Genomic DNA, 14710 nt, shown 5'->3' with positions numbered 1-14710 from the left:
GCGATAAGTGACCAAATGATAGGTACCTGATAGGACAGTCCAGATGGCTGCTATGGCATTTCTAAATAATTAGTGGTTGGTTGTTACAGAATCTCTGGTAGTTATAAAGCATTCCAGGCCGCTGCCATGTTATTTCTAAATAGTTTGCAGGTGGTTGCTACAGCAGTTACGTAGTAGATAGTGTGGTTCACATGGTTTCTTGGGCTTTCTAAGAAGCTGCCAGTAGAAATTTTTTGCAGGTGTTTACAGCATTCCAGTTGGTTGCTAATATGTTACTAATGCTGGGTTTCAACTATTGAAACTTAACGAGTGGTATACCCCGCATTTCCCTTAACCATCATCAAGCATAGCCTCCAGGGTTGCCGCAGACCGCACAGCTTTGTTTTTACACTGTATATTCTGTCTGTTGGTCTCTGTTTAGAAGAGGGAGGGGCTGCTCCTCTCTCACACATGCAGTTAACTGTATGGTGCTTATAATACTAATGCTGAAGGTGTGAAGATGTAGACATGTTCTTGGTACTGGATTTTAGTACTATCCCCTGAGGAGTGCTAAAATTTAGCTTCCAGAACACACATCCAAAGCAGGTGTACCATAGTGGAAACAAATGCAGAACCCATGATGAGCATTACTCAGCCTGACATGCTTCGGTAGGTTCCTATAATGGAAAACCTCCTTAAGTGGTATTAAGAGGCTGAATCAAAGAGAGTATGTTCCAAAAGAATAAAACAGATGAATAACTATTACTATTAGAACCAAAACCTTTACCCAATATTTGACAATATTCAAGGGCAACTACACACTCAAATTCTACTAGAGGCCTCTCTCCCACCATATTTAAAAAAAAATACAAAAGAGCAATGAGGGGGAAATGACTTTATGACTGGGACCTTGCTGTTGTATAAAGTGTGACACAAAGCATCAGGAGACATTGACTAGGTGTAGCAGTTGCTTTCAGTCAAGCCAGATTTACCCTTCTCCATGTACTGTAAGGGAGGACAGATTTGAAGACACTTGCATACGTTTCTTTTATACCCGTATGTCACAATTCATTGAAATCATTGAATAAATCTGGAAATGCAAATAAATGTCACCCTGCTAACAGTGTAAACAAATCACTACAATTAGTCACTGGTGAAGCAAACTTGAATTTACAAATATGAACAGAGTAGCGATAATACCGTATTTGCCTTGAAGATTAAACAAATGCTTACATTTCCTAACCTCATTTGCTACTAGCAGTGCTAGCCACTTCTCTAGCTGCTCCATCTTTCTTTTTGTTTCGAACTGCTCAGCATGCTGGATGTCTGACATCATGTGAAAAGGGTCTATTGTTGTGTACAATGTTAGCTACAGTAGCTATGGCTCATACTGTCCATACAGTGGGTTGATGGGGCAAAGTGAAAATGTTCTCTTTTTTCACAACTTAGGAATGTTCCCAGTTGATAACATAAAATCAGTACAAAATTCAGTATGAAAACATGGCATATGTGTACTTTAATAACACACATAGACACACACATTAGGGAGTAGCCTTTCCAGCAGGAACCACAGGCGCCCTGACCTGTCTGCCTTGTCACCATTTGATGATGTCATCTGGAAGGTTCCAGCTCAGTAGCCGCCACACACCAGTAGGACTGGGTGGAGAGGGCAGGTGCTCCACGTCACAGTCACTCCATAAACACACACACACTTAAGTAAACATAAACAGACATTACACTTGCAAGCAGACCGTGAGGCAGCAATGGCGCTGTGGTCAACATGCACACTGTGGATGAACAGGATGCAGAAATATGAATAAACATGCTCATAGTGTATAGGAGGCACGCACACGCTGGTTCAACCACAAGTGTGCACAAATATCAAACCCCACCCGGGAGAGTCTCGCTGTCCCTGGCAACGTTCAACTGGATGTCCACCAACTACAAAACCCACATAATTGTAATAATAACAGACTAAGGGGATAAATCAAGAGATCTGCAAATTAAAAACCCAAAAGACTCCATCCCAATGGCAAGAAGGAACCGCACTTCTATGAAAAAAATCAATTAAAACTCACAATCAGGAGAAAAGAAATACTAAGGACTTTTATATGTCATAAGATGCCATAAACTCACCACAGCCTCTGTGCACGCCAGCTTGTGGTCCCTGTAGTGTATCTTGGTTAGCCTGAACGTGTGTCACTTGTGTCACTTTGATGCACCTCCATCTAGCAGTCATTTCTTGTTTTCCATAACGATCAGCACATCAATTTGACATGTACTATAAACATGCAAGACAGTGTGAGGACTGCTGTCAAATACTTCAAACAGAAACATGCACTTGTTTTTCTATGACAACTACAGATGCAACTGTTGTGCAAGTCTGATGATTATGGTCAAGAGAGGTTGTTTGGAAAGATCTGGGGTGTATTGCACAAAAGATAAGGGACTAAGCTGGGACCTTCCAGTTATCCCTGCTGAATTTAGCCCTGACTCAGCAGGGCTGCACGAAATCAGGTTAAATTAAGATGAATCGAGTTGCTATGGAGATTTTTTCTTTGCAGCTGGCCTGCTCCAGACCAGGCCAATAGCCAGGCTTGATTGATCCTGGTGCCTTATTTGTTCTTTCAGCTCTGATCAGAAACCAATGAATTATTTTACAGTTAATCTGTAACATGTGATATTCATTGTTACCGACTGTGTTTATGAAGACTGCTGCTGATATTATTATTAGAGGTTTGATGGATTTTATTTCAGCTGCTGATGATAAAGGTTGTAATTAATCTTCATGGTATATTTCCTGAGTAACATATGGTTTCAGTTAAGAACAATGGATAGAAATGTATATTTTAGTCTAGATGCATTCAGTCAGTCTGCTACTATCTGCCATCCTTGTTCTCGTTGTTTTATTACAGCATGAAGGGTCGGTTTATTCCGTTTATTTTAACGGCACTACTTAACACATGGTGTGGCAGCACAGCCAAATGAAACATGCCTTCTATGTCAGTATCAGTGAATCTGTGGTCGACCTCATGGTCTGTGGAAGAAAGTCGTAAACATGCATTCATCCGAATTACTTAGACCTGACTTGACCTAGCTGCACCTCTTCAACCTGGCTTTACCTTCATTAAACCAGGATGCACTTAGTAGACTAGATTAAGCCTCACTTTGTCTTATCTTGGATTTCTTAATCCTGCTTTTGTGCAATACCCCCAAGATTTTGTTCTACCATTCATCCGTGACATGGTTGAGATGCATTGGATCTACAAGGATCATCGTTCTCAGTTGGTGAAACAAATGCAGTAATAAAATAAAAACAACCACAACGCATTTAAAAGTAGATACAAATTACATAATACAGCCATTTCAAAAACACTGGGTATCCATGCCATGGCCTCAAACTAAATTGCAAATAGTTGTATACAAGAAATAAGTATATAGAAAGCAGCAGCTGGTTAGTATACTTTGGCACAAAGACTGGAAGCAGAACAGCTATAGTCTGTCCAAAGGCAACACAGTGGGCCTAACAGCATCTCTCCATGTTACATCTTATTTGTTTAATCTATAAAAGACACAAAGTGTAAAAACTAAGGCTATGTTCCAAACTTTGTCTTGGTCAGGTACAATAACTTAGTGTTACTCTTGGTTGTCTGCCACAGTGACAAGACTCCAAAGTCCATGCTCCTGCCAAGAAACAGCCTGGCACATACTATATCTCTCTGTCAAACATTTTTTTCCCCCCACATAGATTTTAGCACCGCTTAACCTAATAAAATATAACATGTTCATTAGTATGCTTCAGGGCTGCTGGTAGGTGGATTTTATCTTCAGACCAAGCCAAGCTAGCTGTCTGTCTCCTCTTGCATCCACTCTTTATGCTAAGCTAGTTGATGGCTGGCTGTGGCTTCATATTTTGCCTACAGACATGAGAGCTGACAAACAAAAATCCACATATGTGTGTTACTCAATGTGGGTGGCACTTCTGGTAAGTGATGTGGGCGTGACAAACCTCTTGACCTTGCTCTTGCACCAACAGCAGTGAAGCACATGGGCCATGGGCAGCTGCTCCAACCCAAAATGTTATATATCTCAGTATTATGCTGCAGACTCAATAATATACTCCCAACTTGCTAAGCAGTAATTGGACAACTTTTAATGCAATTTCACATATGGTCAATATTTTTATAAAGGGCACTCAAGATTTTAATGGTTAAACTGCTTGAACCCAATTAGTTCTTATTTAGAAAATCACTACACTGTATTTCAGACACACTTTACATACTGATATTATGCATAATCCCTATTGCTCATTTTGGACATGCATTCATTTCTTTGAATATTTCTGCATTAATGGTTTGCCCTATCCAGTAAGATACTAGCCCCTCATGTGTTGCATACACAGAGATAATCTTCCATTAACCTGCTAAATTGAGACTTGCAGACAGTTTTGGCACCGTACCATTTTTTGATCACACTCACCCAAATTATGAAAGTATTTCCTGAACTCTCATAGACTCTTCTAATGATCCAAAAATCAAAACCAATCTGATTTTGCCCAGGACCAATATAATTTTAATCAGTTTTGCAGTTATGTCCATTCATCTCATATAAACAAAGATGGCGACAGGAAATAACGCTGTCATTCTGGCTTTGTGTGGAAGCAGCTTGGCTTTTACAAACCAAAATAAAATAAAGAGACAGATGACATCATTTGCCATTTTTGCTTAACTAAAAATAATTTTTAATTCTGCATCATTAAAAGAGCCTATGACGATTTGAGAAATACCTTCAGAATTTGGGTGTGTTGGCAAACAATGGTATGGGGTCAAAACGGGTGTTTTTTCTTTTTTAGTCCAGCTCAGCACTCTAGTAACTAATTCTCCCAGTCACTCCGGAGTGCACACCACAATCTTCACTAATCATTCCAACATTTCCAGCTTATTAAGTAAGAGAATACATTAATTGCAATGGCATGCCGAGGCCTCCTGCTATGCAACGTTACCCCTTTCGGGTGTGCCACTGAAATCTCACAGGCGTACAGCTGAAGCTGACACGGAGAGTTCAGTGCTTCCAGTTTGTGTGCTGTGCAACTGTTCAGCAGCCATGGGAGCAGAATAGAGACATCCGCTGTTCATTCCTCATCTGATTATTAAATATCAGAACGTTTATTGTGAGTGTCACTGACTGTGGCTCCGAGATGTGGCTTTTGGCAGGCTGCAAACAGGCCACTTTAGAGATCCTTTCTTCTTCCTGCTAATTGAAAGATACTTTCACGGAATGATTCAGTGAGTGTGGGAAAATATACTATATATTAAAAGCACGTTTGGTTCCACTGCATGGATTGGGCAGTTTTATTTCTTTATATATCTGATAAATTTATCTTGTGTCAAAACTAATCAAATACAAGTATTCTGATGCAGCTATGTTGCCCTGCAGGTTGATTTAATTCCCATTTTAAAGGCTCTTTTCAATGCTTTACCAGCCAAGTGGATATGAGTGGGTTTGTTTGAATTTAAAAAATCCCAGGTTTTTTTTTTTTTTTTTTAACCTCCTATTGTTTCCTGACTCTTTTCATTTGACTGACAGAAGGCACCATATCCCTTAAAACCAATTTCTGTAAAATACATATTTCCTTTTAGATTGTTTCTATATTGGCAGCAGTGTCAGACATATTGTGTTTAAATGGTCCCCTCTGGCTCATCGTTTTGCCAAAGGTATTGGGTTTCACCTAAAATTAGCCACCAGACTCAATTTATTATCTCAATTGAGAGGCTCAAAAAGTGCCCGTAACAGTGTCCCAGCTAACACAGACTAACCTTGGCCAAGCCATATAATGTTGCATTTTAATTCAGCCGCAGGAATTGTCGGTGAGGCCAAGCCCATAATAAGTTACACCTTTTTTCTCTCACTGACAGAGAGTGGAGGGGCGAGCTCTAATATTAAGCAAACACTAAAATCCAAGATAATTTTATTGAGGTAAGAGAACTGCTTTCCCCCAGATGACTTTTAACTTATTTTGGGAGAGGGGTGCTGTTATGAAACTGGGGGACATAAGACACACATGCACAAATGCATTAAAATACAACCCTACATAAACAGCACAGACTCCTTCATTGCAGGGATCAGGTTAATTTGTGAACAGCTACACAGAAACATGTTAGCCAGAATGTTTTTTTGAATAAAATCAACCATAGCAGCCTGAAAGAGTGCCACACATCTGTTGCAATTATGTGTCTACTGGAATTAAGGACTTTATAAAATCTGCTCTGTTATGACAGTTTACACAGTATCTGTAAGTGCAAGATCTATGCATAGACACTCATAGCTGTCAAGAGAAGCTGATTTACTCATTTTGCATCTTTTACATTTACAGTAGATTGCTTGCAAAGGACTAAATAAAGACTTTCATTTCTTGTGATTAGAAAAATCTTATTTATTCCAATTTGCATCTAAAAAGCTTCCTAAAACAATAAAAAATTGTTAAAACCAAAGCCTGGGGAAAAAAAAGCTAAGGCAAGCTAGTGAACATGCTCATAGTGATAATGCTAACAAGCCCACGTTAGCAGTCATACAGTATAAAGTTTACCATCTGCAGCTAGAGTGTTTCGCATGTTAAACATGTCTTATGCTGCCTGAGAAGCGATGCAGCTTCCACTTCAAGCAGCAATACCCTGGGTTACATTTGCACTTAGTAGCTGTTGCATGTTTTCTTCAGCAGAGATCCAGGACTGATGGATGACAGAGAATTTGTTGATGATCTTCATTATATTTCGCTCATTTGTTGCACATAAGGGTGATGTAACATTACACATTTGGTTATTAGTGAGACTTCACTATGCTGAAAAGTGTTTACCCTTGCATAAGTAATGAAGCAGCTGTAAAATGTTTACTAAAGATTTTTCTTTTATTACCCTCTCACCTTGCTTTTGTCCCATCCTCCTCCCTCACTTGTTTCTTATCTTTCTCTCTACCTCTACCTATATTGGAATCATCCACTGGCTCTTTGCTCACTCTAGCCTATTCTTAGCTTAAGTTGCGGCAGCTCCAGTAATATTTTTAAAGATTATTATAGTATTCACTAACTCTTTTTCCCCCTTAGGCACCCTTCCAGAGTTTAATTTTCTCCCTCCTACCTTTCTTTCGACAGCGATCTTTGGTTGTAAAATAATAGAGCATCAGCCAGCAATAATTTGCAATCCAAACAGAGCCGACGCTGGCTGACGTTTACTGAAACCTCATCCCCCCCTTTTCCCTTTCCCTCCCAGCTCCGTCACCGCGTGTTTGTACAGACAAGGCCTGAGTTCTGGCCACTGCTTTTAATATTGAGGCCTATGGCCAGCCTTGGCTGAGCAGGGGGAGAATAGGTGGAAAAGTTGGGAGACTGCGTTCATTAATTAAAGCCAGTCAGCAGTAGAGGAGATGCTATCAGACAGTCAAGTAGACTGGACTATAGTTGGACCAATACTGGTCAGACAGATGATAGCCAACAGACACGTCTTCCCACATAGTATTGTGGGGAAATTTTGATACAAAGACAAAAACATGCTAACATGGCCATGAAAGGAGAAAAACTGAGACTAGCAAAGCAGCCACAATATTCAGACCAGGCCCGGGCTGTGTTCAAACAGAACACAAAGCAAATTTTAGATACGGTGTGTCTATACCATAAGTAGAAAAACTGAATAGGCATAAATCTGCTCAAGAGGGAAGAAAATAAATCTGGACGAGGTAAAAGTGTTTGAACCTGAGTGGGAAAAAAAATTCCGCACTTATTTCATGGGTTTATGAATGTAGTTCATAAATGTACAGAGATGAGAAGAAAAACATCCCTGGTCAATAATGTTAAGGATCATTAGGCTTTAAGGCCTTGAATGTGAGGACTGGCTGTGTGGTGTTCAGAAAGGCATAAACTCACAGACCAATCAAGAAGGGCAGTATGGGGCAGCTGTGGCTCAGGGGTAAAGCGGGTTAACCCCTGATCGCAGGGTTGGCAGTTTGATTCCCAGTCACCCCAGTCCACGTGACGAAGAGTCTTTGGGCAAGACACTGAACCCCAAGGTATTTTAACGTGACTGCATCTCATAAAAACAAGAAAAATATCTTGTTATAACGAGAAAGGCTTCTCATAACAAAATACTAAGCAAGTGTTTAGGTGAGTGGAACATTTCCTAAACAATTACGGTGTGGTGAGCATGTACACGAACCCACTCCTAGTAAGTAGCCTGCAACAGAATCCTGCTGGGTTAGGTATCCATGGGGACCGGATGGGTAACCTGCAAAAATTATGTGTAATGGGTAAAAATTGTGTTTATATCCATTTTTGCAATGGTAAAAATGAACTGAATGCAAGTTATTTTAAACATCTAACCCATATAATTCAATTTGCTTGTTGTCTTACAACAAAAGCACATTGAGAACCCCTGTACCAGAGTCAAATTCCTTGAGTATTTAAACATACTTGACTGATAAACATTATCATGATTTCATCAAGCCTAAATAACTGATAGATTTGTGCCACAGGTCTTTACAAAAAAAGACCTGTGGCACAACCTTTGACCAGCTAAGAACTCAACTGCAGGAGCCCAGGTGCTGTGTCCATCAACAGATACCTTCCCAAGAACCCAACTCTCAAGCACGTGACTATGTAGTTTAAAGTCTGTTTTAATTACAGGTAGGTTCATGGGTCTAATGTTAATGGGTTGGGTCAAGTCTGGATTTCATTTAGAGATAACTGCAGGTAAAGAGCTGGGTCCGATACAGAGCTCTGCGGTGTGGGTTTGCAAAATAGGACCTGTGCAGGACTCGGCTTTGCTGTTCTATTCACTGAGCACAGTAAGAAATGTCTTCCAGCTCCACCTTCTAAATTTGTATACAGAGATCCATACAATAAGGAACTATCAAGATAGAACAGTACTAACACTATGATTGCAAGGGTCTGTGATCAGATTATCCAGAAAACACATTCAGATATAAATCACATGTTATTTGTCAATGGAGCAGAATAGAAGAAAAGCTAGTGAGAGTGCAAGAGGTGCTTGTTGGATTTTATGTCCTGCAATATCCCTTGCTATGAGACAGGTAGAGAGAAAAGGAAAGTACATTTGGGCAGATAGTCAGATGGGTACACAGTGAAATTAAACACTAAATTTCTCCTCAGTGTCTAAAGCCCCACTTACTGGAACTCCTGTGGATTCCTCTGGTCAGTGGTCAGCTAATGCAAACTAATCATCACTTTTTATGGGCTGAAGTCTGACCACAATACAACCCAGGACAAGGCCTAGCAGACTGAAAAACAGAGTCCAGGGCCATTTTCCACCATAGTCACCACTACTAACACCAGCTCTGCAAAAATCCTCTTTAAAAAAATAATAAAAAAAAGCATTAGTAATGAAAGTTAAGCAATTAGTTGCTTTCACACATCATGATCAGGGTGCGCAAAATTGTCAACTTAATATTGGGCATGCTGCACAAATTCAACAGCAGACAGAAAAAAAAATCTATACATTTCAAAAAACATAATGTTGTATAGAAGTTGGCTTGCGTTTCCTCCTACAGGGCTTCTGTGGCCAAAAACAATCTTGAGGAGCACAGCTGAATGTTTTCATTGTGTTTCTTCTGCTGAGGTGGGTACAAGAGTGGGTTTCGGCTAGTCAGTGCAGGTAAAGGCTGGTTCACTAACATACACCCACACACTTATAAAAAGATGATACACATAAGCAGACCCCCACCTGCCAAGAGCTTCATGCCAGTAAAAGCTGTTTGCACTGGATAAACCAACAAGGGTCACTTGCAATACTATTTAATTTATGTAGTTTAGTGTTTTTGCCTGTTCTCAAATCGTGTCCGTGCACACTAACTCAGCAGTCTCCAGCCTATTTTTTTTTTTTTTTTTACAAAATTAGAGTAGCTGAGAGCTACTCAGGTTTTATGTTAGACTACCAATTACATTTATTCACATACTGTATCAAAACTTTCAAACAGACCATCAAATCAAACCAGCTAAGTAAGTTAACTGTTTTGTGAAACAAACTATCAAACCTATTCTGTATCAAAAACACCAGTCATCACATCAGGTGACCAAGCTCACATGCACCTCCTTTCACATATTTAAACCTTATTTATGAATTTATGTACTGTTGTGAAAGCATTGGAAAGATGGTTACTGTTGTTTGGGCTCCTTAATATAAACAATGGAGGCAATTAAGGTAGGCTACTTAAAACCCTGTCATGCCCGACTGCCACAGTTTGACTTAAAAATGTCTTAAGAGGGTGAAGGAGGGACGTAGACTGTATACTATCATGCTAAGATAACAGGAGGCATAGTGGGTTAGGGGCTAGTTGTTTCTTTGCCCTCCGGCTGTTGACCAGTCCAACTGTCTGGGAATAAAGGTTGCATTTAAAATGAATGGTGCATGCATTGATACTGCAATACTACTCACCCTATGGCAACAGTTACATTAGAATAAGTGGTCTGTCAGGAAACAAGTTCACCTTAGTCTGGCTTGATGAACTAAACAGTAGTGATCCTGGGTAACTGGTATCATGAAGCTGGTTAACAGCTGCCTCCACTTAACTCAAGTTTCCCCCAGTCAGGTTATGTTTGTAAAACAAGCATGTTGACACTACGGAAACTGCAATGGTGGGGAGAGAAAAAAAAAAAAGTAAACCTTCAGAGAACAAACACTAGAATCTGCAGCGTCCAAAAATGGTTTTGCAACACAATATTAAGCAAAAACTTGTCCTTGCATGTTTTTCTTCCCATCTTACATGCACAGAACCAATATGCACACAAACCATAAGTAAGGGAAACCATGGCACTTGAGACATAAGATGTACACAGTGACTTTACTAGTCATTCCCATAATAACACCTTTGAGTTTGTTTACTTGAAACAAATATTCCATATATACCAGTAACCATTTAAATCTGGGTGTCCAGTTTTTTTAATTTAATGTATAATTGACATTAAGAAAATATGCACCAATTTGAGTAACCAACTTCAGTTCACCATGCACCATTTGTCTTCACTAGCACAATTCGACCTGGAGAGCTGAGGTTTTATGTATTTAAAAGTTATAGTTGCAGTGCAGAATTTTTACTATGTGTCAGGCATCTAATATGATGCACAAAAACCACTTAGTTTTTACACAAGGTAACATGTAAAAAGCATGTGCAGCCCTCATATTGACTGTGCCTAAACAGTCAGAAAAACATGCAATTTTTATTTTTAAAACAGCTTGCATTTATATCCATTTACATATTTCAGTTTATAACATCTTTAAAGTCACGATCCTCTTTCTTTGCTGGGGAAAGCCAATATTGAAGTCACTGTCTCACCAGGGTAACACCAGTCATCAGCAACAGGCTGGAGGGAAGAAAAAAAAAAAAAAAAAAAAGCACTGTCACATTAAAAAGCCATCCCTGGTAGGCTAGTGGTTAAGGCAGCAGCCCGGGTTTGAGTCAGGGTTGCGTCAGGAAGGGCATCCAGTGTAAAACATGCCAAATGTCAACATGAGAGTCATGTGAAAATTTGCTGTGGTGACCCCTAAACAGGAAAAGCTGAAAGTGACTTTCATGTGTTAAAAAGGTTCTTGCAGCCAACTGACTCAACTTTAACTAAATGAAGCTTAGATAACCGAAGCTAGAAACTGACTGCTTTAATTATGCAGCGTCTCACATTTAGACAGCAGGAATTTTTTTTGACAGGTGTAAGGAGATGCAGTTCTAGCAGGTATCATCCTAAACGGCATAGTTAGTATACCCTATAGAAGGGGGAATATTTACCCCAAAATCAGTCCACTTAACATGTGAGACAACGGGATCAGAATTTCATGATTTGCATAACATTGATATATGGCCAGGATACTGATAAGCCTTCACAAGTGTGATCAAGTAATAGAGCTGTAGATGTTAATGGCACACTTGATGTGCAAAGTTTGTCAAATGTAAAGATGCAGTACCTTTGACATGTAGGTTAACTGTACATAAACCTTGTAATTACCAGTGTATTGTAGATCAACCAAAATGAATCTTTTAATGCCAAACATGTTTAACAATTTATTAAAAGCAAGGACAGATTAAGTCAGTCATCATCAACTGTAGTCGTCACTGGCTCATTGGGGCACACCATTGACATTGTCTCGCCAGGGGATGCTGCTGTAGTTGAGTCGTCTGGGTAGACCGCAGGTTGAGTCACTGTACTACTCTCAAAGTATGCCACAGTGGTCTTATCGCTGGGGTACACCACAGTAGTAGTTTTGCTGGGGGAAGGCACCGGTGGAGTAGTCTCACTGGAGTAAGGTACTGGCATAGTCTTTGTCTCACTGGGGTAGACCACAGGTTCAGCCACAGTAGTAGTCGTCGTCGTCGTCTCACCAGGGGAAGACTTTAGACCACAGGTTCAGCCACAGTAGTAGTTGTCGTCGTCTCACCAGGGGAAGACTTGGTCATTATGCTAGGGTATGCCACAGTAGTGTTCTCGCCAAGGGAAGCCACTGTTATGCCCCTGGCAGAAGCCACAGTAGACCTTTTGCCAGGCAACGCTGCCGTTTCAGCCATCTTACCAGGGTATGCTACAGTAGTTTTGCTGGGGGAAGGCAATGGGGTAGTCGTCATCTTGCCAGAGGACGCCACTGTAGTTGTCATCTTGCCAGAGGACGCCACTGTAGTTTCCTTGCAGGAGTATGCCACAGTACGCAGCATGTCATCAACGTCAGCCACTGTAGTCGACATGCTGCCAGAAGCCACAGTAGATGCTTCGTCAGGAAAAGCTGCTGTTGTAGTTGCCACAGTAGTTTGACTGGGGGAAGGCACTGGTGTAGTCTCTGTATTGGCAGGGTATGCTGCATAAGTGAGCATCTCACCAGAGGAAGCCACTGTTGTGGTCATCTCACCAGGGTACACAACAGGTCTAGCCACTGTAGTCGTCTCTCTTGGGTATACCACAGTAGTCATCTCAGCAGGGTATGCCATAACAGTCGTTTTGCTAGGAGAAGGCACCATTTTAGTTGTCATTTCACCATGGGAAGCCACTGTTGAGGTAGTTTTGCTGGGGTAAGTTACAGTAGCCACCTCACTAGGTAAAGCTACTGATGTAGCCATAGTATCACTGGGGTATGCCACATTAGTCTTTGTGGTCTCACCAAGGTACATTACTGTTGTCGCTGTCTTGCAGGTGGATGGCACAGTACTCTTCATGTTGCTGAGGTATGCCACCATAGTCTTCAACCTCATCTTGCCAGGGGTTGTCATTTCATTGGGAGAAGCCAGTGTCTTAGACATCTCGCCAGGGGAAGCCACTGGTTTAGTCGTCATCTCATTGGGGTATGCTGCCATAGGTTTAGCCACTGTAGTCTTGTCACCAGAAGCCACAGTAGATGCTTTGCCAGGAAAGGCTGCTGTTGCGTTTGCCTTACCAGTAGTTGTTTGACTGGGGGGAGGCACCATTTTAGTCATCTCACTGTCGAAAGCCACTGGTGGAGCCTTTGTATTGGCAGGGTTTGTCTCACCAGGGGAAGCTACTGTTGTAGTCATCTCACTGGGGTACACCACAGGTTTAACCACTGTAGTTGCCTCTCCAGGGGACACCACCATGGTAGTCTTTGTATGATGGGGGTATGCTGCAGTAGCAGTCACCATAGTTGTCTCACGTGCCATACGTTGCATTAAATAGTGCTGGCGGTCAGCTAACAGCTCAGCTTCTGGTTGTGGGGACAAAATATATATAAAAATTAACCGACACCAGAAATTGACTGTTCCAAAACCTGCAGACTGAAACACTGCTTTAAGACTTCATGGCTGTAATTTTAATTGTAATACTCCAACTTGGCTTAGATTTACAGACAACTCATCTTCAGCTTAGCAAATATTTGACAGAACAAAGATCTTTCCATTAATATATTATGCTTGATTTTAATTAAAGTTTCAGAGCCAACATTGTACAGACTACACTTTAATTCTCCCAAATTAGTCAGAGAAATCAGTGCCACACAGAGCAAGTTCAAATTTAGTTTACCACTTTGCGATACCAACAACTAAAGCTCTACAAAGCCTCCCAATTTTGCCATTAGGGCTTTAGAAAAAGTGCTCAACTTTTACATGTTGAGACAACGCCTCTGAACGGACAAGTCCTAGTGCCTTCTTTAAGGAGATCTCATCAATAAACTGACCTGTAGCACAAAAGAAACAGTTAACATCAGGAAGTAGCTGAGTGAAGACTATGTCATTGATGTTCTTACCTCTCGTAGTCCTGTACTTTACATTACCAGGTTTTCCTTGGATGCCACTAATTGCCAGACAAGAGCCTGTGAACAGAATACATACTATTAGACACTTACTGCTTGATAGCACAGCATAGCACAAACATGTTACATTCTACTAGTCAACACAAGCTTCAGATCGAAAAGAGGGGGGGGGTAAATAAGTAATACCTCTGGTAAAGTAAAAAGTCAGCAACCAGATCAGCAAAGCCCCAGCAGCTCCCATTGCTTCTACCTCAAAGACAACACATTACCTGTGCTGCACCAGGTTTAAAAAAGGCCCATCATCCAGGTGGTTCAGCTGCTGCTAATCAGCTCTAATTGGCTCTCTCCTCAGAGGAGTCGGTGCCAGTTGAGATTCAGCACTTCCTGTGACAAGCATGTGATACAGTCAGTTAGGCTGTAACTCTGAAACCCTAGTTATTTCTTTCATAGTAACTATTTGGGATGTGTTAAGTAGCAATCCTCATATT

At 40.8% G+C, this 14710-nt stretch overlaps 1 protein-coding gene across 1 annotated transcript; it reads right to left on the bottom strand.

Annotated features, from left to right (window-relative positions):
- Positions 1 to 12023: 12023 nt before the first annotated feature.
- On the bottom strand, positions 12024 to 13485 carry LOC109951475 (flocculation protein FLO11-like). Its single transcript, XM_020585995.1, has 2 exons — positions 12425 to 13485; positions 12024 to 12368 (listed from the first exon to the last, which is right to left on the bottom strand). Exons 1-2 carry the CDS (start codon positions 13432 to 13434, stop codon positions 12062 to 12064), a joined length of 1317 nt encoding a protein of 438 aa, XP_020441651.1. The 5' UTR covers positions 13435 to 13485; the 3' UTR covers positions 12024 to 12061.
- Positions 13486 to 14710: the final 1225 nt, after the last annotated feature.

Source organism: Monopterus albus, unplaced genomic scaffold (assembly GCF_001952655.1).
Source record: "Monopterus albus unplaced genomic scaffold, M_albus_1.0 scaffold392.1, whole genome shotgun sequence".
NCBI classification, from domain to species: domain Eukaryota; kingdom Metazoa; phylum Chordata; class Actinopteri; order Synbranchiformes; family Synbranchidae; genus Monopterus; species Monopterus albus.
The sequence above is the reverse complement of the archived record's forward strand: the minus strand, read 5'-3'. Positions and strand labels throughout refer to the sequence as shown.

Excerpts from the sequence above, each read along its gene's own strand:
- LOC109951475 (XM_020585995.1), bottom strand. The coding sequence starts at position 13,434 with ATGACTAAAATGGTGCCTCCCCCCAGTCAAACAACTACTGGTAAGGCA. Across the intron at positions 12,369-12,424 it reads GCATACCCTAGCATAATGAC|AAAGTCTTCCCCTGGTGAGA; the intron begins CAAGTCTTCCCC and ends AACCTGTGGTCT.